The sequence below is a fragment of the Dendropsophus ebraccatus genome, chromosome 7 (assembly GCF_027789765.1).
Source record: "Dendropsophus ebraccatus isolate aDenEbr1 chromosome 7, aDenEbr1.pat, whole genome shotgun sequence".
Classification (NCBI taxonomy): domain Eukaryota; kingdom Metazoa; phylum Chordata; class Amphibia; order Anura; family Hylidae; genus Dendropsophus; species Dendropsophus ebraccatus.
This window is the reverse complement of record NC_091460.1, coordinates 107899623-107924952: the sequence shown is the minus strand read 5'-3', so window position 1 is coordinate 107924952 and position 25330 is coordinate 107899623. Positions and strand designations below refer to the sequence as shown.

Genomic DNA, 25330 nt, shown 5'->3' with positions numbered 1-25330 from the left:
GGAACCTGTCACCCCCCGTGCCGGGGTGACAGGCTCCCGGCCCCCCGCTGGAGCACCCTATACTCACCTGATCCCGCTTCTGGAGGTGGTCGGGTGACTGAGATATGAGCGCCCGAAGCGCGCTCCTCAGATGAGTCCAACGCTCATAGAGAATGACGGAGCGTCGGACTCGCCTGTCATTCTCTATGAGCGTTGAACTCATCTGAGGAGCGCTCGCACCGGGCTTCGGGCGCTCATATCTCAGTCACCCGACCACCTCCAGAAGCGGGACCTGGCGGGATCAGGTGAGAATGGGGTGCTCCAGTGGGGGGTCGGGAGCCTGTAACCCCGGCACGGAGGGGAGGGGGGAGGAAGGGGATCAGAGCGGAGACAAAGTGAACAACTCACACACAGTTTTCTGTGTCTTCAGCAGAAAGCAGCAACTCAGAACTGTGGGAAGTGGACTAAATATTTGTTAGTCACCAGGAGGGGGGATGATTTAACATGTATTTTACCTGAGTGGACTAACCCTTTAAAACATGATCTATTGGGGGCCTTTGAGGACTGGAGTTGAGAAAAACAAATTCCTAAATTCTGAAAAAGCATATATCCCTAACTAGCAGTTACTGTATATCTATCAGTGCTGTTCCACAAATATGTATCCGGCTTCATTACAGCACAATAAGGGATTGATTCTGAAGGCTTGGACAAGTAGCGGATTGTTGAAGCACTGACACACAAAAATGTCACTCGACTCGTACACTTGCCAGGAACATCCTACCTTCTTTGGTATGCTACTACACGTTCTTGTTAAACATGTGGAAAGGGAAGTGCGCCAATGTGAATAATGCTAATGTATTTACAAATAGACGTTATAATACGTACAAATCTATTTCTCGGGTGTGAACTAGAGATGAGTGCAACTGGAGCCCAATGCTCGAGTCCGATCATTTGGCATTTGATTACCGGTGGCTGAAGTTGGATGCAGCCCTAGGGGGTCTAGGAAAACATGGATTCAGCCATGTTCCCTAGAGCTGCATCCAACTTCTTCATCCACTGGACTCGAGTTGCACTTCTCTCTAATGTGAACCTTTATCTATAAACAATTATGCACATCTTTTGTTTAAATGATTCCAGTCTTTATATTTCATCATAATCCTACTTACTCTTTACAAAATGTATATATGTACTCATCCCGTACCTCGCTTATCACTTACAGTATATATATCAAGTACATGTGGGAATCTTTGATAATCCATACTATTTTTTTTTTTTAATATTAAAAAAAAGCAACCTCACAAAAATAATACATTATGTACAGCTTTTATCTAGATATAAAAGGCTATGCAATTATTCCCATCCCAAATTATAATGCTCTGGTAGTGTAACCTACTATACGCATATTATATATATATATATTTATATATATTTATTTAAATATGTCATGAGCCACATCTCACCATATCACCAATCTGACATACATTATATACAGCAAAATTATTACATCAAGATGATGATGCATTGATAAGTAGAAGGGCTTGTTATTTTCCACGTTGTTGGTGAAGCGAGCGGCTTGTCATATTGCTGTAGCTTTGTGTGGGTTTCCAGTAGAGGATATTTATATGCAGTCAGGGGTTATGTGATCAGACATAGGGCAGGATGCCATACTGGAGGATGGCCATTACTCCTGCGCTAAACAGACCAGCCACAGGCACAGTCACGAACCAGGCCAGAAAGATGTTCCTAAACAAGCGCCAGTCCACAGCTTTCCGTGAGCGGATCCAGCCCACTGACACCACCGATCCAACCTTACGGTTTTAACGACATAGTGGAGAGAGAAGGGGGGAAAAAAGACTTAAGATAATCACATAAATAAAAAACAAAACAGTTTATCTGGTAGGTTAAAGGGGAACTCTCGTGAATTTTTTTTCTTTAAAATCAACTGGTGTTCGGAAGTTATATAGATTTATAATTTACTTCTATTTAAAAATCTCAAGTCTTCCAGTACTTATCAGCTGCTGTATGTCCTGCAGGAAGTGATGTATTCTTTCCAGCCTGATAAGAGTGCTCTCTGTTGCCACCTCTGTCTATGTCAGAACTGTCCAAAGCAGGAGAGGTTTTCTATGGCAATTTGTCACAGCTCTGGACAGTACAAGACATGGACAGAGGTGGCAGCAGAGAGCACTGTGTCAGACTAGAAATAATCCACTACTTCCTGCAGGACATACAGCAGCACATACGTAGTGGAGACTTTCTCACATCAGTTGATTTGAAATTATTTATTCACTGGAGTTACCGGTTAAATGATGGTAGTAAATCAATTACAATATTTTCTTTAAATGAATTGTTATATTACTACGTTTTGCACTACAGCTGTAATACCAATGGGTATGCAAAATAAAATCAAATTCTGAAATAAAGTGATGTTCAGTCTCTACCGAGCTAATGATTTCATGGGAGGTTGAGAGCAGTGGTACCAACTAAAGAAACATTTAAGAGGCCTACTAAGCGTTTGTTAGATGTTAGTGATGGAAAGGAAAAGAGGCGATTATGGAGTAGATTAATAACTGGTGTGAAGCAGTGATCAAGAGATCTGACAACTAATCATTTGATCATTTTGACTTCAGTAATTTACATTGTCTTATGTAGTCCGCCATGCAAGTGTGCTCAGGAATGAAAGTCTAGAACCCTGGAACGTGTGACGTTAGACACAAACAGATGCGGTGACTTGATTTGGTTTTTCAGACCTTTTGAGATATCCCAGTATAGCAGGCATATGGCTAAAAATATTTAACTGTTAGATACTGCTATGGACTGGTTACTGCAGCGTGACCTGTATTTTTCATAGCTATGTAACGTAAGGCAGCTGGGAGCCACACATCCGCAAAAAACTGTCTGGGCACGGACAGTATTCTGTGGACCAGACGTCCATGATCATGATCAGATCATAATTCATTATGATGCCAGGAGCTCCAAAAGTTTAAAATGTTTGCGCTACTGTACTGACATAGCCTAGCAGCACAGACGTCCAGTCCACAAAATTCTTTACATGCAAGGGGACACAAGTAATCCACTAAAATATATGGTAAAATCCAGATAACTCAATTCCATCCATACCTATTATCTTTTAAGTCTCCTCCCCCAGTGCTGAGCCTGCTGCTTACTGCTGAAGGCACAGAAAACGGTGTGTGAGCTGTTCACTCTATCTCTGCTCTCCCTCCTCCCCCTTCTGAGATGGCTCATGTAAACAGTGTCCCTGGTCAGCTCTCTCTGCACTCTGTGAGGCCGGAAGGTCATAAGTAACTTGACCTAGGATTTACTGTCCTGGCACTACAGAGTGCAGAGACAGGCGGACAGGGAAACTATTTACATGAGTCATCTCAGAGAAAGGAGAGAACAGCTTGGATGAACACAAAAAAAAAAAAAACCCAGGCCACAGCTAGGCCATGTTTTTTTTACTTGTCAAAGGGGACTCGGATATCCCATGCTGCCATACAGGAATGGTAACCACTTGTAGCTGACCTCAAGAAAATTTAAATACGGCTTCTTGTTTTACTGTTAAAATCAACCAGTGGCAGGAAAATCCATGCAGGGCATAATGTGGATTCTGCCGTGGACAGGAGATATAAGGATCATTCAGTTATAGAAAGTGTCACCTTTACTAGAGCACCATGAAGCTGAGCACAATGCAGAACACTAGTGTGCACCCTTGAGTGAGATATGTATATACCTGTGCTGCTTTAAGTTTTTGATCTTACCTGTTATTTATAACATTGTGCTTCAGAGAAATGTCACTTTATCCAACGTATATTTAAAAGGTATTTGCCATTAGCATTCTAAGCAAGGAAAATGAAACATGTAACGACTATACTATCTGCCTTTTATTATAGCTGGTAGGTTCCACTGAATATATAGTGCTGTTTATGAAACAGCAGTGATGCATTCTGTGAGCACAAACACTGAACTAACTGGTAACATGGCATCCTATAGTCCATACAGAGCCCATGACATACATTGTGTGTGAAATGGCAAATATCAATTCACAGGATTACTGAGCATTGAATGTAAATGTAACAGAACTGAAGTCAAACACGATTCACCTACTGCGTCATATTCTGATTGTGGCGTAATTACAATTTTCTATTTTACCACTGCAAACCCAATACCTTGCAATGAGTGGAGCTTATGGGTATACCAACATTAGAGGCTAGTAGTACAGTTAGCCCACACATTACTTCAACGCAAAATCCACTGTGGGGGGAAAACAACAAGACAGATTGAAGAGTGAAAGATTTTTTTTTTTTTTTTAAAACCACATGCCGTGCATACACAGAGGAGAGTGGATGGCAGATGACTGGAGAGGAGGAGGCTCTGTGAGTGACCTCCTATAGATCAATTTTTAGTGGCACAAGTGGACCTGTTGCTAAGTCAGGAGTTACACACCAACCTGTGTATAGCAAATAGATGGCATATTTTAAATACAAATGTAAAGAATAAAGGGGATCACAATTTGCCCAGCTCCCTGACTGTAATAGGGGCACAATACCTTCTTTTGTATAGTATTAGTATGGATATAACAGGACAGACAAGTCTCCTGTGCCAGTAAACATTGATCTGACCCATAGGTAAAGAAAATGGATAGCTTTGACTACCCCAGCCGCAGTCACATGCAGAGGGCATACCTTGCAGTGTGTGGTACTGATAGGGAGTCCAATATTTGAAGCTACCACAACTGTGAACGCCGAAGCCAACTCAATAGTGAATCCACTGCAGGAAGCATAAGAAAACACTTGACAGTCACATTTTGTCTGTATTACTTGCTGCCCATCATATGGGGGCAACGGAAATTCTTACCGCCATAGCATTGTAGCATGCAAATTATACTCTTTATGTAAGACAGGACTGAGAAACATCTAAACTTTTCAATTACAAGAGAAACTCGCTATGACCACACATTATTTTTTGCCCGTTTGACGGCTGTTTTGTTTGGACGGCCGTCATTTTGTGTCTAAATAAAGGCCGTTATTCCACAAATAATGGCTGTTGTGTAGAAGTAACAGCCATTATTTGGGCGAGAAATGACAGTAATCCAAAAAAGCAGCAGTCAAGCAACCAAAAAGAAATGCTGCCTATGTCTGGCACATAATACAGGGAATGTGAAATCTCACCTTCACGGAGTCTTTAGGGTTAAACAGTATATAAGAGCAAGTTGTAGCCAATAGCCTTTTAGGATCCTTGGGACGAAATAGATGAGATATGCAAATTCAGGAATTTCTATGCAATCTCCAAATTTATATAGCTAAGCTCAACTAAACCTAAACTTTTGCAAGTAAAACCTAAAAAAAACCTGCTGCTAAGGTTCTGCGTTATGTAATATATATGCATACACACATGTATGTGTATGAATACCTTTCTTATTTATTCCAGATCTAACATACACCCAAATTTAAAAAAAGCTTATGTGCAGACTACCATAGCTTCATCATTGTGCACTGTTTGCAAAGGTACACAGAGTATGACAGTGACTGTAAAGGTCCTTTTACACAGGCTGATTACAAACAATGCAGTGATTGTTTGTGCCGCTCGATTAGTTCGACTAAAGGGTCCTGCAAATAAGTGCGGTTCTTGCTGATCGACACACGTTTGTGGTCGCGAACGGCTGAAGCCACCTGCTAGCAAAATCCAATGTTGTTGTGTAGAGGAGTACAACTCAAGCATGCTCAAGTCTGTCCAAACCCGGAAGTCTCGGCACTTGATTACTGGTGGCTGAAGAAGTTGGGCACAGGACTCCCTAGGGTTGCATCCAACTTCTTCAGCCGGAAAGAAATTCCTTTCTTTCCCTATTCAGTGACAATTCTAACTTGAACTGAAGACCTGACCAATCTGAGAACAGAACAGAGATGGAGAAAAGGTTGACCAGCAGTCACACCATGTTTCTCACATCTTGCTGTAGTGTCACATTTTTCTAAAAAAAAAAAAAAGTGGTTAAATTATTCTAAAAGGGTGCGTTCATACGTACAGGATCTGCAGCAGATTTGATGGCCCAGATTCGATCTGCTTTGAATCTGCAACTTTAAAGCGACTCTGTACCCACAATCTGTCCCCCCCAAACCACTTGTACCTTCGGATAGCTGCTTTTAATCCAAGATCTGTCCTGGGGTCCGTTCGGCAGGGGATGCAGTTATTGTCTTAAAAACAACTTTTAATCTGGCAGCGCTGTGTCTAACGGCTGGGGCTTACATTTGTATATGCATTAAGCGGGCACCACCTCTCAGTCCTTCCTCCCCACCCTCCTCATCATTAGGAATGCTCCAGGCAGATTGCTTTCTATTCCCCACCTGTGTGTATAATGAACATGGGCTGGATTGTTAATACACCTGTGCAAAGCTTAAACAGCAGTAAATGTTCCTGGATCATTCCTAATGATGAGGAGGGTGGGGAGGAAGGACGGAGAGGTGGTGCCAGCCTAATGCATATACAAATGTAAGCCCCGGCCGTTAGACACAGCGCTGCCGGATTAAAAGTTGTTTTTAAGACAATAACTGCATCCCCTGCCGAACGGACCCCAGGACAGATCTTGGATTAAAAGCAGCTATCCGAAGGTAGTGGTTTGGGAAGGGGGGGACGACAGATTGTGGGTACAGAGTCGCTTTAAATCTGCGCCATCAAATCTGCTGCAGATCCTGTACGTGTGAACGCACCCTAAGGGTAGCCTCACATTTCTCGGATACGCAGCGGATTTCACGCTGCGAGCTTTCAGCGAAATCCACTGCGGATCCTAGTATAGCAGGTAATGTATGCTCCGGGCCGGGGCTGCGGTGGGTCAAAGGGGCTGGCTCACATATCCGCAGCGGAATGAAAATTCCGATGCGGGTATGTGACCCCATAGAACTTCACTATACCAGGATCTGCAACGGACTTTGCTGCAAACGCACAGCGTGAAATCCGCTGCGGATCCGGTACGTGTGAACGCACCCTAAAGAGGTATTCTACAATAAAAATCAATTAGATATGCCAGAAATCTTAGTATGATGGCAAGAACCCCCACTAGTTTCAGGGATGGGGGATGTCCCTTTACCTGGTGGAGAGGGCTCTATTCAACTGAAAATAGCAGAGCAGTGGGAGGTGGGCACAGGCACTTACCCATTCTCTGGCAATAATGACATTAATGTGTGAAACTCTCTTTAGTATGCAGCTAAGAAAAATGTAAGCTGTTAGAAATGTGGAGGAAACATTATCACTTGATGGATTTCATTGATAAAGCAATAGAGCACATTTTGCAATCATGTCTTGCAGTTAATCCGAAAACTTGATTTTAGAAAGCATAGCACAAACCCAATGCCACTCCGTTGGTCCCCACTAGTCGCCCTTAAGGACTCATGCACACGTTTGATGCACGGTCCATATATACAGTAAGCAATGGAGATTATCAGAACTAATAATACATAATGCTGGGAGCTCTGAAACTTTAAATATTCGCACTGCTGTACTGTCAAGATTTAAGCAGTTTTGGAGCGTCCAGCATCATAATGATACATGATGCACGGAGTTCCCATATTTTGTTCCACACTGTCTATGTATATCCGTGTGCATGAAGCCTGACTTTTTTTTTTGCAGTCAAGACTTGAAGTATATCCACTTGACTAATGCAGCCAATAAATGGTCTCACAGGTTTGCATCACCACCATGGCCAGCAATTGGCTTCAGTGGGCATGTCATTGCTGGTGGAAACCAATGGGGAAATCAACCCATGACTTATGCTTAATCTTTTTATAACATTTACTGCTGTTAATTTCCAAAACTTCTGGACATTAACTTAAAACCAAGAACCATAACTGCAAAATGGCTTGGTAGTATTTAGAAGAATTAAGGATACTTAACAACCACATTACCTGGATGGCGTAATTGGGGTTAGGTCTTTGCCCATTGTTTGGATCACTCGTCGACCCCATACCCAGAGGCCAGCGCAGATACCCACTCCTCCATACAAGAGCAACCACACTGGTGTTGAGGCTTCTTGCATTACTCCTCCTTGCTGGTAAATCAACCACAGAGCAACTAGGGGTCCAATGGCATTACTAAGAGAGAGAGAAAGAAATTAATGTGCAGACTGAAGCTTGAGACACCCCCCCCCTTAAAAAAACATACAATGTAAAGCAAAGCCAACTATCCTCTATACCATTATTCTACAGCAAAATCTACATGAATTCTGTGCAGCTCTCAGCTTGAGGAACACTTAGATCCCCTTCACACATTCAGTAAATTTATTAGGAAATTCAGATACATTTCTGGATCTATAGGGTTCTACTGGGCAAAGACAAGTCCTATATTTGTTCAAAAATCAGCACTGTGCCCTAAAAAGCCCTAAAGTGGCACCAAGAATTCCAGACAGCTCTGGATGCACATCGAGAATTCATCCGGAATTCCCGATAAATTGCATGGCAGCCCAGATCAGTGCACAGGCAAGTGCCACCGAAGTGATCGCAGAGCCCCGATGGTTTCCTGGCTACGGAGGCTGTCGGAGGGAGGGAAGGCAGGGCACGCGCCGAGGGGAGAGAGGGAAGGCAGGGCATGCGCCGAGGGGAGAGAGGGAAGGCAGAGTGCGCGCCAGGGGGAGAGAGGGAAGGCAGAGCGCGCGGCCGTGAACTCTGCCCCCTCCCCTCTCTCCCCTGCCGCTGTCACAAGATTGTGACAGCGGCAGGTGACAGAGGAGAGGGGGAAGACATAGGGACATCAGCTTATGGGATCATTATGATCCCATAAGCTGATGTCCAAAAATGATAATGTTACAATGTATTGTAAAATATATCAAGAGTAAAATAGACTGAAAAGCCACAGCCACAATTAGACTATACATCAAAGCCTTGGCTACACTGTGACATATACCATTAGAATGTGATTCCAAGATATACCAGCGGCAAACAGTAAAAAATTAGATGTGACTTGGGATTTCTGTGTAAAGGCGACTAGCAGAAATATATAAAAGATGCCACGTCACAAAGGAATCTCTCTTACCTGACATCATTTCCTCCATGAGCGAAAGATCCAAAGCAGGCTGTCAAAATCTGCAGGAAATGGAAAAGTAAGTGAACTTCTGACTTGTCTTTTTCTTCTTTGTCTTCTTCCAGAGAGTCATCCGGAGGGGGATTTGGATCAGCTAGTTCTGTGGCAAGCTTCATCTCTACTCCACCTTCCTCGGCCTCGATTTCGGCTTCCGCTACGGCATTGCAGTAGCTGGAGTAGCTGTCATACCGTATACGTTTCTTGGAGTAAGACACGGTATCCCCAACTAACTTTTCACTGTCTTCTGTGGTTGCAGTGTCGGACGCTTTAAACGTTGAGTGTACAGGCATGCCGCAGATGGCAGCCGTATAGCACGTGTAGCTGTTGTTGCGTCTCAGCACTCTGTAGTTGTTTTCGTGAGCCGGGCGATCATCGGTCACTCTATCCAAGTGTATTTTGTGTAACAAGTCCTTGTACAACCCTGAGTCCTTGTGTACTGTATGATACACATGAACATCGCTCTTCATGTTGTGACCTTCAAAACTAAACGTACCATTCGAAATCGGAGATCTAACCGAGCCATTTGTCATTGAAGCTGCTCTTGCTGTAAAAAGATTATAATGCACAATAAGCTTGGACACTGTACACACACAAATAAGAAAAACAGTTTTACTTGTTTTATTATTATTTAAGAATTTAAAAAATAACAACCGGGATTGTGATGTCAAGTAATTTCCAATATACTTGCTTTATTTATTTATTTTTTTCTAAAGTTTTCTACATTTAAATCAACGTTCTACACCTGGCCACTAGGTGTCTCCCTTCACTGTGCATGTGTACAGCTGCTGCGCGTACACATTCAGTAGCAGAGAATCCTTGTGGGGTGCTCGCATTGTACGGCCAGCTCTCCTGTCACACAGCACCAAATCCTCTGTAACCACACAATGACATTATCTTGACTGAATTGTTACATGACAAAAAGCATTGTTTCCTGATAAGCTGCAGAGCTAATAATATAAGTAGCAAAAGTTAATATAATTAGCCTAAGGTAAATTGCCTTCAGTCGATTTACAGCCTGCATGATGAACAGGTGTCTTTCCTTGTGTAAGTGCTGGGACTTTCTGTGTTTTGTCTTTTTTTTTTTTTTTTAACTGAGAAAAGACTAAATATCAGCACAGACGGAGCATGGACCACAGTTCGGCCATATGTATAATGTTGATTTAAACATAGAAAACTAAAAAAAAAGAGTATATGACAAAACTGCTTTCTTAATTTCTTTAAAAAACAAAACACAGGTACACTTGAACTTATACCTGTGATTTCATGTGACTTTTCAGAATAAGCCATAGTGTATTTCTAGCTATTATATAATTAGCAGTATTCCCCAGCTAAAGACTGTCAGTTTTTCCCTTGCTGAACTCCAGAGAGTGGCGACAAGCTGCTACGTTGTCTCCCACACATAGTAGAAAGGATCCTGCTCTCCTAACTCTTTCAGACACACTCAGAACTATTGAGCAGTGTTGCCATAAATATCGCACTAGAGTGAGAAAGCAGAATTCTGACTAAAGGCACCACTAAACGGAGAGATTATCTGTCAAATATCAGCAAGATATCTTCCCAAGTAATAGAACCAGCGGTCAGCCAACAAGTGAGCAAAGCACACTCATTGGCTGATTGCTGTCTTTCAGGAAGTCAAAAAAATAATCTTCTGTCAGTCACACATCTCTGTGTAATAAGAGATGCAGAGTGGTGGTCGGTAACATGGACAATGAGCTGTCACCAATGGGGGGAAAAAGCAGCTTATCAGGAGGAGGAGGAGACAAGCTTGCTAAATAAATGTATTTGTAAAAATATTTAACTTGACGAATCCTACAAGTATAAATCTATTAGCTGAGATGGGAATACCCCTTGAAAAGAATGCACCACCTTTCTTAAAGTGTCACTGTTGTTTTTTTTTTTGTTTTGTCCAGGCGATTTTAAGAAACTTTGTATTGGGTTCATTAGGCAAATATGCCATTATCTGCATTCAAAAAGAATTTCCCTCCTCTCTTATTCACTGCTTATTATCAGGAAATCTTGAATCTTTTACATTAGTCGAGTCCTGTCTGTTCTATGGAGAGGGGAGGGGGGAGGGGGGAGAAAGTAGATTAGTCGCCAGCAGAGAACAAAGGATTACATAGTGGGACCTGCGTGAAAGCTATTAGAGGTCAGTGCTGACTTCAGAGGAGATAGCCCAGTGATGTAGCTGTAAATTAACTCTATGTTGTTCTGTTTTGGTGCCTCATCTCCATCCACCCCTCCCCTCTCCGTAGAAAATCATGAAGAAAGGGGGGAGAGCTTCAAACTGCTTTTTCATGATAAAAATGCATTTTTCAGCTAATAAACCCAATTACAAAGTTTCTTAAAATCACCTGAACTTTAAGAAATGTTAACTGCATATGAAATCTAAGAATGCCACGGTCTTGGTTGCAGAAGAATATTGCTACAGAAGAAACGGCTACCAATGTTCTTCCTGTTCTTAGAGTAATGAGAAACAAGCTAAACGATAATAGTGCTCACACATACCATATGGGACCCGAGTGCTTCCATTTGCTACAGACTCGGATACAATGGCAGCTTCAGTCGCAGGGCTAGTAAGAGGTACCACACTCTCATCATTCCCCTTAGCACCTGGTAACTCTTTGAAGACTGCAGTTTCTTCATCTTGAATTTTATCGAGGCTTTCCTCCGATATTCGAGACATAGCTTCTTTCTTTAATCGACCTACATAAAGGCAGAGTATGAAATCCTTCATCTCACAGGAACTTTCACACATAGCAATGGCTTTCGTCACAAATATTGCTCATTTAGAAGCCGAAAGAGGTGCTGAGCCTACTGAAAGCTACACACAGTGTCCTTATATATATGATTGGTAAAGAGACTGTCAATAAGTTTATGCTATCCTATCTAATGGTAGCATAAACTAGTGACAGAGAAGCTGAACACAATGTATCATTCACATTGTTCTTCACAGCTTATTCGGAGATTTCCTCTCTGGATAATGTGTAAGCATAGCAAACTAGTTCTCTATATTATCTGTATGTGATCAATAGTCCTGGATATTCATGAGCACCAGCACACTAAGCCCATTGGCTGCTGACTGGCTATACTGTGCATATCAGGAGAACGGCTGAACAGAATGATGTAAGTAATACACTGATGTGTCAAGCATTTCTGTCACTAGTTTATACTGCCCTCACTTAAGGCAGCATAAACCTAGTGACAGCTTCCCTTTAAATGTTCAGAATTAGAATGTCACACTTCTATCACATGCTAATTTAGGAATAGCTTTAGGAATATAAATTGGCAATGTCCGGCTGGAGTGTAAATGGCTGAGCAAGCTGTCACTGCAGAGATGAGTTCGTATCGGAAGTGAAAGCGGGATCCTAAGGATCACCCAAGTAATAAAATGATTCCTGCAACTATGCAGGCCAACCGGAAAGAATCAATACACCACAATGTTGCACTTGACACTTTACATGGACATTCTGGGAGGGAATCGAAAGAGCACCAGGAAGTGCTATGATATGTATAAGCAATACCTAGACATAAGCTTTTTTCCAACTTTAACTAAAACTTTTGTTTATATTTTGTGTGATCTAAAAGAGTAAAATTATCTAAAAGAGAATCCCTTTAAATTATTCAGTTAAGATACACAGCTGCACAACATGAGAGAAATGGTTCAAAAACGCCTTAAGATCACAATGAAGACTCAGGAATTCAGGAATTTGAGGGTAGGCATTTTCATACAGAAACAATATTATGAATATTTTCTGTAAAAACACACCAAGGAATAAAACATACTTGCTATTTTCTTTCTCATCCATGGGCAAACAATAAACCACACTATCAGAGCAAATAAAACGGCAACGCCTAATGATACTAATACGATGGCCCACACAGGAAAGCTCTGAAGTCCTAGTACTAAAGATATAAAAAAAAGAAAGAAATCAAAATATTACATGATACAGATCAGTCATAGAATAACACTAGTTGCTTTACTCATAGATCTCATACACATTAGAAGAGGTCAGAGCAAGAAAACAGTTACACAATCTCACTGAATACATATCCTCTCCCTACTTATATCTCAAAGACAGAGGACGCAAGAAAAACAATCATGTAAAACAACTAATGATTCTTGTAATAAACAGATTCTCTTAAAGGGGTACTCCAGCAAAAAAATTACTCTTTTCAAATGAACTGGTGTGAGAAAGTTATACAGATTTGAAATTAACTTTTGTTAAAAAAAGCTTGTCTTTAGTAATTATCAGCTGCTGTATGTCCCACAGGAAGTGGTGTATTCTTTCCAGTCTGACACAGTGCTCTCGGCTGCCATCTCTGTCCATGTCAGGAACGGTCCAGAGCAGGAGATGTTTTCTATGGGAATTTCCTACGGCTCTGAACAGTTCCTGACATGGACAGAGGTGGCAGCAGAGAGCACCGTGTCAGACTGGGAAGAATACACCACTTCCTGTGGGACAAACAGCAGCTGATAAGTACTGGAAGACTTTACATTTTTAAATAGAAGTAATGTAAAAATCTTTATAAGTTTCTGACACCCTTTAAGAGAAACTGAGTTGTTAAAGGGATGTTATTAAAAAAACAAATACACAAAGTCATATAAAAAAACAATTTTAAGACAGAAAGGAGGGTTGTCTAAAAGGGGTATCCCAGTTTTGGGTAGTACCTGGCTGAGCGCCTGTCTCGAAAAGAAGATTGAGAAATTATACAGAGCCTAACAAGAGCTGTGAGGAACTGGGGCTAGGCAAGTATGGCTTTTCTCCCACTGCCATATTATTTATATATATTATATATATATTTTATTATTATTTTTTTTCTGGAATACCCCTTTATAAAGGACATGTCTGTACCATAGCTTGGTATTTAAGGAGGAATGAGGCACAGTGCAGAGCTGTAATATAAGACTTTCATTGCTAGACTGACTTCAGTTAGTGATCTCTGTTTTGCATATATGCCAGAAGGTGCTCCCTATGTACACCTGCAACATAGCCCGCAGTATATTATGTTGTATAGTTTTAGTTATATTGTTTACTGGATACTGTTATATGGGGTAGTGAAATAACCATTGTACTATTTCATGAGGGATCTAATATTTTCTAAAACAGACATGTGAGGAAAGCTGACAAGTTCTCTTTAAATATTTCTTATGTCAAACTTGTTCTACAGGTAGAAATATTTCATGGCAATTCACAGTTTCTAGAGAAAGGAACCAATAGAGAAGTCATCACACCGACGTCAGCAGAAAATGAGTGACAGAGTTATAGATCATTGTGAACTACTTACATGGGGCACCAGTGAATAATATGGAAAATACATTAATCGCTATTGTAGCAGCATAAAATATTGGAAGAGCCCGTAGCCCATTGGGAACTGGATCCTCCTGTAAGACATCAAACATTTTCTTAATGTTTATATGAAGCATCAGAGACGGAAAGACAAGCCAAGTAAATATTATTCAAGTTAATGGAACATGGGGTGATCCTGATCGCACATCTGATAAGGCCACAGGAATCGGCGCACTAGAATATCTAGATGTTGATCGGGTGGGGCTTGTTACAAGGCTGATGTCAACTTATGTCTCCTCCCTCCTATCTTTAGGGCCAGTTCATGCGGAGTCAAAGCGACAGCCTCCTCTCTCTGCTCAAAGAATTGACATGTCAATTCTTTGAGAGAAGAGGCACGGAGAGGGGAGGTGCGCGAGCCCTCCCATAGACAGACTGTATAACACTGAGGCAGACAGGATTCCGCGGCAGAGAGTTCCGCCGCTTTTACTCTGTGTGAACTGGTCCTTTCAGTGGCAGGCCTGCACTGGTTACTTTAAGCATTATATAGACAGAGAAATCTCTCTAAAAAGCACCCTCTCTGAGCAGACTACTGCTTTCCCAGACCGGATATCCTAGGTCATATTTTCAGTCCCACCATGCACTATATAAACTGGTCACCTTTCTTTAGAAGACCCACCCCCAAGGCCTTAGTCAGTGGCGGAACTACCGCCGTAGCGGCCGCTACGGGGCCCCGCATAGCCTGTAGCACCCGGCGGCCGAGCAGGCCTCCCGGGTGCTACATCTGTTTGGGGTCCAGGCAGTGGCCACGAAGGGGGTCCCGCGGGGCCCTCCCGATCAATTACTCTTGTGACCGCAAGCATTGTTTTGCTTGTGGTCACAAGAGTCCTGCTCCCTGCGCGCCTTGGGCCCTGACTTCCGGTTCCGGCGCGCAGGGAGCTCTGGGATGCGCGCTGCCGGGGATAAGACGCAACACCCCCGGCAGCCGCGCAGCAGCCGGGGACAGACCAGGAGGAGAATCAACGTGGGAATGCGTTGTCAGGTGAGTTAAGTTTTTTGTTTTGTTTTTTTAATCAGCCTGCAGGGTGGGGGGAAGGAGGGGGGCATCTATGAGGGTGGGGGGGGGGGAAGAAGGGGGGCATCTATGAGGGTGGGGGGGAAGAGGGGGCATCTATGAGCGTGGGGGGGAAGAGGGGGCATCTATGAACGTGGGGGGGGGAAAGAGGGGGCATCTATGAGGGTGGGGGGGGAGAGGGGGCATCTATGAGGGTGGGGGGGAAGAGGGGGCATCTATGAGGGAGGGTGGGGGGAGAGGGGGCCATCTATAAAGGAGGGCAACATGGGGGGAGAGGGGCCATCTATTTGGGGGGGGGGCAACATAGGGAGAGAGGGAATACACAGAGGGGGGCATATATTATTAGGGGGTCACATAGAGTCAGGGCTACCCACTAAATGAGGGTGTAAAGGGGACAGTACAGATGTGCAGTGTGTATAGAGATAAGGATGGTGCCAGAGTGAGGAGACTAATATGTCTGTCTGGCAGATTCTGTGGATTCGTGGCTCTGAGAAGTTCTCATAATGGCCCAGGACGGATGGAGAAGATGAAAAGGAAAGAACTCCGATCAGAAAAGACTTCCCCTGTGAGTCACCTGATATAACTGCACTGTAATGTATATGGTGTATAGAACCTGTGTAGAGCTGGGGCCACCTCTATATGACTGGATGAGGTGATTTAGTTTACTGGGTTTGGTCAGTAACAATATGGTGGTGATGGTTGTGGTGTGGCAGTAATGTGTTCTTCCTATATACTGGTATTACTGGTAATATAAGTCTCAGTATACAGGATTTGGTTGGTAACAGTATGGCAGTAATATGTACGGTGATAATACTTTCTCTTCCAATATGCTGGTGTTATTGGTAATATCTGTCTTGGTGTATATATAATATTTATACACACACACACCAATAGCATCCCTTGGTCATGAAAGGAGGGGGGGGGGCCAAGTTGGCCTCTCGCACCAGGGCCCAGGAGACATTAGCTACGCCCCTGGGTCCAGGGGTGTCCCGGGGATTCCCAGGCAGCACAGGTGACAGGCTCGGAGTGGCTTGGCGTCCGCCGGGGGCCAGGGTAAGTACTTCTGGCGCAGGGACTTCAAGCACTAACAAGTGTTCCTGTGTACAGGTTAGGGGCGGACTCTGAGCTCACTGGTACCGGTGCTTCCGGGGATGCTGCCCCCCCCCTTGCCACCGTATTGCTGTCCCGGCAGCACAGGTACCGGTGAGCTCAGCGTCCGCCCCCAGCCTGTACCTCCGGCACAGGAGCACTTGTTAGAGATGCACCCTGCGCCGGAAGTACTTGCCCCGGCGGACACTGAGCCACTCTGAGCCCGACACCTGTGCTGCCTGGAAATCCCCAGGACGCCCCCCCGGGAAAAGAGGAGAAGACAGCCGACGGGGGAGTTAGGTGAGTTGTGTTTTTTTTAATTTTCTATCTGCTTTGCAAAGGGGGATAATACAGGGTGGGGCCATCTATGGGGGATATACAGGGTGGGGCCATCTATGGGGGATATACAGGGTGGGGCCATCTATGGGGGATATACAGGGTGGGGCCATCTATGGGGGATATACAGGGTGGGGCCATCTATGGGGGATATACAGGGTGGGGCCATCTATGGGGGATATACAGGGTGGGGCCATCTATGGGGGATATACAGGGTGGGGCCATCTATGGGGGATATACAGGGTGGGGCCATCTATGGGGGATATACAGGGTGGGGCCATCTATGGGGGATATACAGGGTGGGGCCATCTATGGGGGATATACGGGGGGGCCATCTATGGGGGATATACAGGGGGTGTATATATAGGGGGATATACAGGGGGGTATATATAGGGGGATAATACAGGGGGCCATCTATGGGGGATATACAGGGGGGCCATCTATGGGGGATAATACAGGGGGGCCATCTATGGGGGATATAGAGGGGGCCATCTATGGGGGATATAGAGGGGGCCATCTATGGGGGATATAGAGGGGGGCCATCTATGGGGGATATAGAGGGGGCCATCTATGGGGGATATACAGGAAACAACTCCGATCAGAGAAGACGTCCCCTGTGAGTCACCTAATATAACTGTACTGTAATTTATATGGTGTACAGAACCTGTGTAGAGCTGAGTGTGTTGATGGCGTAGTGGTCGATTGAGGGGGTGGGGGCCCCAATCAAAAGTTTGCTATGGGGCCCAGCCATTTCTAGTTACGCCCCTGGCCTTAGTCATACATTCCGTAAATGTATCTGTAATTGCGAATCCACAATTTACTGACAAATTTACGGGGCTATTCACACTGTCCATAGTCTAATTGCTCCACAATCTGTACCGCAAAAAAAATAGGATGTCCCAGTACAGGTTCATAATTGCAACATGGATTTACCTATAGAAGTCTATGAGTCTGTCTGTAATAAACTTCTGTAACGTCTGCAAAAAACACAGATCACCTTAACTTAACTATCACCTATTATTTTTTAAGGTGAAAAATACAGAATACAGATGCACTATGAATGAATTTTATTGCAGATTGCAGACATAATATATGATCCTGACCAAATGATCAAACGTGTGAATGAGGTCTAAAGCCCCTATAACAAGGCGTAATCAGCTGGAGCAAGCAAGCGACAAACTGTCATGTCAAAGCTTGCTTGCTCCACGCTCGCTGCCAGCGACCAGGTAAGGGGGGACCCTGTAAAGATAGTCTGGGGAGCCCATAGGAGATAGCGGCACTCCTATTACACGGAGAGACGGCAGCAGATCATTGCTAGGCTGATCATTACCGTTTCAGCCTGTTGAAAGACAACAATCAGCCGACATCATGCATGTTGGTTGATCGTTGTCCTCTATTACACAAAGTGATTATTGGCCGTAACAGCCAAAAATCGCTTGATATAATAGGGCTTTAAGACATTCAATGTTTAATTCTGGAAGGTTATCTAAAAAGAGGCTTCACTGTATTTAAAGAAAAAAGATAAGATCAAACTTCCTCTTTGTTCCGTCCCATTGTGGCTACACTTTCAGCAAAATCAGGAAATTGCATCTGTACCCCATACAAAAATGATACTTAAAAAGGGGCAGTTCACCATTTTTTTTTCTTTTAAATAACCTGGTGCCAGAAATGTTTTATTTGCTTCTATGAATATATCTCCAGTCTTCCAGTACTTATCAGCTGCTGTATGTCCTGAAGAAAGTGGTGTATTCTTTCCAGTCTGACACAGTGCTCTCTGCTGCCACCTCTGTCTGCGACAGGAAGTATCCAGAGCAGTAGCAAATCAGTAGCAAATCCCCATAGAAAACCCTCTACTGCTCTGGACAGTTCCTGACATGGACAAATCTCAAATCTCTGGCAGCAGTAGATTTTACAGAAATTTTTTTGTGAACTACCCCTTTAATATATTACATATCTTCTGTGGATGAGGATCTATAGCTGGAATTATAGCCCAGAGCTGCATTCAAAGTTCTGCTGGTTGAACAGATAAGTCTGTTGTCAGACACACCCCATAGCGGAGCTGCAACAAAATTTATCGAAATAATTTGTGTTTCTTTACCATGATACAATACAGTGCCTGATGTAAAGACTACACTTCCCAGTAGAGTTGAGCAAACTTGGAGCATGCTTAGGTTAGTCCGAACCAGAGCATGTGACATTTGGATTACCGGTGGCCAAAGAATGACTTGTTTTTCAGGACTCCCTAGGGCTGCATCCTTTTTCAGCAGCCCCCAGTATTCAAATGCAACACGCTTGGGTCAGATGAACCTAGGCATGCTCCAAGTTTGCTCAACTCTACTTCCTAGAGTTGAAATTATCAGAGAAAGCTCAGTGCAGACATTACAATTGGTGTCACACACACACACACACACACACACACACACACACACACGATTTTTCTAGGCCAGAAGGCGGTCGATCATCATCCCGGGAACACTCCAACCAGCAAGATGATGGACTAAATTATTCCAACCAGGGGAAACAGTATTATCCACCTACTTTGGCTTAGCATGCCATAGACTCTGCAGCTTTTTAACTGGCCTCAACTTTAAAAAGCAAATTTGACATTATATTTTACATTGCAGTAGTCTGTCGTCCGCCACTGCAAACATTTGTTCAAATAAAATTTTATAATTTTTAAATAGCGGTTAGCCCAAAAACTTCAGTCAGCAGGAATGCTGGGAGATTTGGAGTCAGATGTCTGCAGCTCTGTGCTCTAATTCTGGCAGGAACCCAGGATCCGCACAAGATAAGTCAGGCAATGTATTTACAAAGTTATCTGGACTTTTTGGTATGTATTCATACATATAGCCGAGCTGTGCGAGTGTGGGTATATATGTATAATGCAGAGAGCGGTGTATGTGTTGGTATATACAGTAAGGGTGGGTTCACACATACCGTATCTGCAGCGGATTTCACACTGCGGATACTTCAATGAGATTACATACTCGCTCCAGCGGCTTCCAGCGCTCAGCCAATCATTGCGCTGCAGCGGGGAAGCGCACTGATTGGCTGAGCGCTGGGAGCACCCGAAACAAGCCGGAGTGGAGACCCGGTAATGTATGTACCCGGGACGCGGGGGTTAAGGGTGCTGACTTTTCCATACTAAAAATCTCATTGAGACGACTGGGAAGGTATCCGCAGCAGATTTTGCTGTGAATTCGCAGTGTGAAATCCGCTGCAGATACGTTGTGTGAATGCACCCTAAAGCAGTGTTCCCCAATGTGTGTCTCTCCAGCTGCTGCAAAGCTAAAACTCTTTTCAGGGCATTATGGGAGTTGTAGTGTTGCAACCAACTGGGATTTATATACAGTGAAATATGACTGTACATATTTGGGGAAATATTGCTTGGGTCATATATAAATCAAAACTTAATCTATAGATTGTCGACATGGAAACCACAGAGGGGAGAAATATACGTTTTATGACTTCAACCTAGGTGTAGGGAAATCAATAGTAGCTGATGTGAAAACACACAGAGGTATAGTAGCACACAGGATAGTTCATTCTCACGGTAGAAGAGATATCCTCAGCTAGCAGAATGCAAGGAATTCCACACAGATGACTCACCAAAACTACATAGAAAGTAGAGAACATGCCAGCACTTTACTGAACAACTGGTCGGGTCATGTGAATCCACCCAGAGCATTACAGTATCATAGCAAATCATCAGCACTAAAATAAACTGCAGGGTACATAAAGCTCACTAGACATACTAATATAACTATGGAGACTTAGGGCCCTATTCCACGGGACGATTATCGTTCAGATTATCGTTAAATCGTTCGAATCTGAACGATAATCGTTCGGTTGAAATGCAGTTAACGATTAACGACCGAACGAGAAATCGTTGATCTTTTAATAAGACCTGGACCTATTTTTATCGTTGCTCGTTCGCAAATCGTTCGCATTGAATAAGACATCGTTCGGTCGTTCTCAATAGATACGAACGCAATAGCGAATAAATAGCGAAGAGAAACGATCGCAATTACGATCATAAGTAACGATTATCGTTCCATGGAAATGAGTGAACGTTTTCAGGTCTTTCGCAATAGCGGTCGTTTGAGATCGTTAATCGTTAACGATTATCCAAACGATAATCGTCCCGTGGAATAGGGCCCTTTCTCCTTTAAATGCCTTTTAAATTGTCATTAACTCTTTTCATGGACAAATGACTATAGTTGTTCTAGATAGATAAACAGTAAAAAAAAAAAAAGCCACAACACTATTCTGATCAGTATATAGCAAAAAAAAAATGCGCATCTATTCTGCCCACTCCTGCTTTTGTCTTAGGACCAGTTTACATGGAGCAAAACTAACGGAATTCTTCCCGCCAGCCTCCATACATCCCACCAGCCTGTCATACAGGCAGCCTATGGGAGGGCTTGTGCGCCTCTCTGCTCGGAAGAATTGACATGTCAATTCTTCCGAGTGGAGAGAGAAGGTATGAGCCCTCCCATAGACTGCCTGTATGACACGGAGGCTGTAGGGATTCTGCGGTGGAGAGTTCCGCAGTAGAATTCCGCCAATTTTACTCTGTGTGAACTGGCCATTATGTTAACTGATGAAAATGTGAAAGTGTTCATGAATTAGGGATGCAGTTTTGCTGTAAGGGAGCACCCATCTGGTAGATTGCCACTCGCTTACAGAGCCTATTGCACAGCGTGATTATCGTGCAGCAAGGGCTGTATATAGAAAATGTTATAACTACCTGTCCATGCTCCTCCAAGGTCCTCCTGCCTATTCCACGCTCACCACAGGCAACACTGAAGCTTCTAAACCAGTCTGTGCAGAAAGAGGTCACTCAGCCAATCACTGTCCAAGATGGGACAGCGCCATGGCCAGTGATTGGCTAAGCGCCCTGTCCCTTCAAAAACTACTTAAGAAGTTTTAGTGGTGGCTGTGGTGAGCGGGAACAGGCAGAAGGACCCTGGGGAGCATGGACAGGTAAGTAATAACTTTGTTATTTTCAATATACTTTTATCAGCCGATGACTGCGCATCTCCTACTACACGTAGCGATGCGTGGTAATGATTTTTAAATTTGCTGAAGGACAATGATCAACCAATGATTGGCTCCTCGGCTAATCATTGTTTTTATTACACGGGTCGAGATCTGCCCAAATCTGCCTCATTTAGCAGATAAACCCCCCCTGTGTAATAGTGCCCTTAAAGTCACCCCCTTTTTGCATTATGACTGCTCTACACAGGTGTAAAGGGTAAATTTAGCAGTTTTCATACCTCATTTTATATCATATATCATGGTGCTTGTTTCAGTAAAAAATGATCTTTCATCATCTGGGATTGGGATACCTGGGCGGGGCTTCACGGGCGAAGTGCCACTTAGCCACGCCCCCTCTGTGGCGTCATCACCGCATATGCCACACCCCCTCAGTAGCCTTTGTAATTGCCAGCCTAAAGGTCTAGGCCCCACCCCCACAAGATTGACCCACACCAAAGGCAGCTGAGGGGCGTGGCCTATGTGGTGATGTCTGTGGAGGGGGCGTGGCTAAGTGGCGCTATGGACATGAAGCCCCGCCCAGGTATCCCAATCCACAGATGATAAAAGATCACTTTTTACTGGAACAAGCACCATGAGGTATGAAACTGCTAAATTTACCCTTTACACTTGTGTAGAGCAGTCATAATGCAAAAAGGGGGTGACAGTGTCACTTTAAAGACCTTGTGGCAAAGGACTTTACTCTGTTATCTAATAACAGCAGCCACTACGTACTGGCATAGTCTCTGGTAGCTATAAGCATCTGATGGGAAGTCATCAGTATGAAAACATTCATATAAATACACTGTAGGTAACTAGAGGTGCGCAAACCCTTGCGTGTGGCATTCGATTAACATTGGCTGCAAAAGTTTGATGCAGCCCTAAGGGGTCCTGGAACACAAGGATACAGTCATAGGCCATAGACTGTATGCATTATTTCCAGGACTTCCTAGGGATACATCAAACTTTAGTCACCGCTAATCAAATGCCACATGCACGGGTTTGCCATTGTTGAAGCCATTTCCATTAGAATATTGATTTCCTTAGAAGGAATGGATTTACCTTATTCAAGATGAAAAACTTGATCATCATAAAAAGAGCACCAGACATCAAGCCGGAGAGCAAAGGCGAAATGAACCAAGAGGCAACTGCAAAGAAGAATTAGGAAGAGGAGCTTCACCAGTGACACAGACTACATGATATAATAGACCACGTAAAATGAAGACATTAAAACTGCAACGTGTTCTTGAAGTAAAGCAGTACTTGGCAGTCACACATGGGATATATGGAACATACGCTTGTGCACACAAGTCTTAGTAAGTACAGTTGTGCTTCTCACAATTCATGCTTTCCTGTAAAACAGCCCAGATTTATCAATCTGCCTCATATTACATGATATAAGCTGGTTGTAACAGGTACAGGCACACCTTAACATGGGAGCAGAACATTATCTATTCCAAAAAGGTGTGTGTACTGCCACATATGTAATATTTAGAACTGAAACCCAACAATTCCCATTGTTAACATAATTTGGAACATAGGTCTCTTTAAAGGGATTGGACCAGCCCCGGCCACAGTTGTCTGCTAAAGTACCAGACGCCATGAGGGAAAGCCGATCTTATATAGAGGTCTTTAAGGAAAGCCAACAACTTGTAGAGTTTAACATTACACTAACAATTGGACGGTATCAAGTAAAACTCTTAAGTCAGCTAAGAATACATACAGTGGGGGCACATTTACCATGTTCACATTGGGCTACTTCAGGAACCTCCATTGTAGATGCTGCAGAAATGCCCAGACATTATAAGGCAGCATGATTTTGTCTGGAAACATGCTAAAGACCTAATAAAATCGGCAGAACAACCAACCATCTATACTAGGGGCACTTATATACCACCAGTGAAGGGGAGGCACCAATCTACCATCAGGTAGAAGGGAGGGACAGCAGGGGGCTCATCTACCACCAAGGAGGAGGGAAGACACCCATCTATACTGGAGAGCACCTATCTACAACCAGGGAGAAGGGAGGCACTCATCTATACTAGGGGGCACCAGGGAGGAAGGGGGAGACCCATCTATACTGGCGGTATTTCCACACCACCAGTAAAGAGGGGGGACCAATCTACCATAAGGCAGAAGGGAGGGACACTCATTCATACTAGTGGGTACATCTACCACCAGGGAGGATACACATTTATACTAGGGAGCACCTATCGACCACACCAAGGAGGGGAGACACCTATCTATACTGGAGAGCACCTATCTACAACCAGGGAGAAGGGGGGCACCCATCCATATTGGAGAGCACCTATGTACATCCAGGGAGAAAGAGGACACCTTTCTATACTGAGGAGCATCTATCTACAGCCAGGGAGAAGCAGGACACCCATCTATACTGGGGAGCACCTAGGTACAACCAGGAAGAAGGGGGGGGGGGGCATCCATCTATACTGGGGAGCATCCAGGAAGAAGGGGTACACAGATCTATACTGGGGAGCCCCTATCCAAAACCCCAGGGCTAAGACCAATCTTACAAGTACCTGTCATTAAAAATAACTTTCGACTAGGCATCAGACATATCAAGTTACTGATCGCAGCAGGTCTCACTGCGATCAGGAGATATGGCTGCAAAGAGAGGGGTGGCGGCACAATCCACCCCCTGCCGCTCGGTAGTCCCAACAATGTAGCCTCATAGACTTTCATTGTTGGAATTAGCCAATCAGGAGATACAGCTGGGGAGTGGATCGCATGGCCACCATGCTCTCCACTCCCCGGCTGGCAGCCGGTTCTGACACTTTCACGTCATTATAGCCTACCAGGATCTTCAGCTGGCCAGGAAGTGGAGTGCACTGTCACACTCTTTCCCTGGATGTATCTCCGTATTCAGCAGTGAGGCCAAAACTAGGAGTCAATCAAATACGGATACAAAATACAGAACTAAACACTGGCTTTTAAAAGAGGCTTTATGGTGACTACACATAACAATTGTGGGTCCTGTTATGTTACACTTTTCTGGATTTAAATCACCATCTATGTATAATAAACACTACCACGATTCAAGATACTTGAAAATATTAACATTCAAAATGGCAATTAGGACCCAAATAATATTTCTACTTTGCAGTCAAAGCAAAAAAGCTTTAACCCTTTGAGGACCAGGCCCAAAATGACCCAGTGGACCGCGCAAATTTTGATCTTAGTGTTTCCGTTTTTCCCTCCTCCCCTTCTAAGAGCTCTAGCACTTTCAGTTTTTTATCTACAGGCCATGTAAGTGCTTGTTTTTTACAGGAATAGTTGTACTTTGTAATTGCGTCTTTCATTTTACCATAACATGTATGATGGAATTCCAAATATATTATTTATGAAGATATAAATTGGTGAAATCGCAAAAAAGAATGCAATATGGTAACGTTTGGGGGGTTCCTGTGTCTACGTAATGCACTATATGGTAAAAGCGACATGATAC

General features: G+C 43.7%; 1 protein-coding gene across 8 annotated transcripts in view; it reads right to left on the bottom strand.

The window, feature by feature from the left end:
• Positions 1-297: 297 nt before the first annotated feature.
• SLC20A2 (solute carrier family 20 member 2) overlaps positions 298-25330 on the bottom strand; it is a 111264-nt gene continuing 86231 nt past the window's right edge. For 7 of the 8 annotated variants that reach the window (XM_069978109.1, XM_069978111.1, XM_069978107.1 and 4 more), the window contains 8 exons: positions 22927-23012; positions 14329-14425; positions 12826-12945; positions 11548-11745; positions 8995-9586; positions 7872-8057; positions 4662-4746; positions 298-1787 (listed from right to left, as the gene is read on the bottom strand). In XM_069978109.1, coding sequence (XP_069834210.1) covers positions 1623-1787; positions 4662-4746; positions 7872-8057; positions 8995-9586; positions 11548-11745; positions 12826-12945; positions 14329-14425; positions 22927-23012 — 1529 coding nt within the window. In that variant the 3' untranslated portion in view covers positions 298-1622. Of the gene's footprint in view, positions 1788-4661; positions 4747-4778; positions 5214-7871; positions 8058-8994; positions 9587-11547; positions 11746-12825; positions 12946-14328; positions 14426-22926; positions 23013-25330 lie in introns of those variants that run through there. The other variant, XM_069978113.1, reaches the window with a different exon arrangement.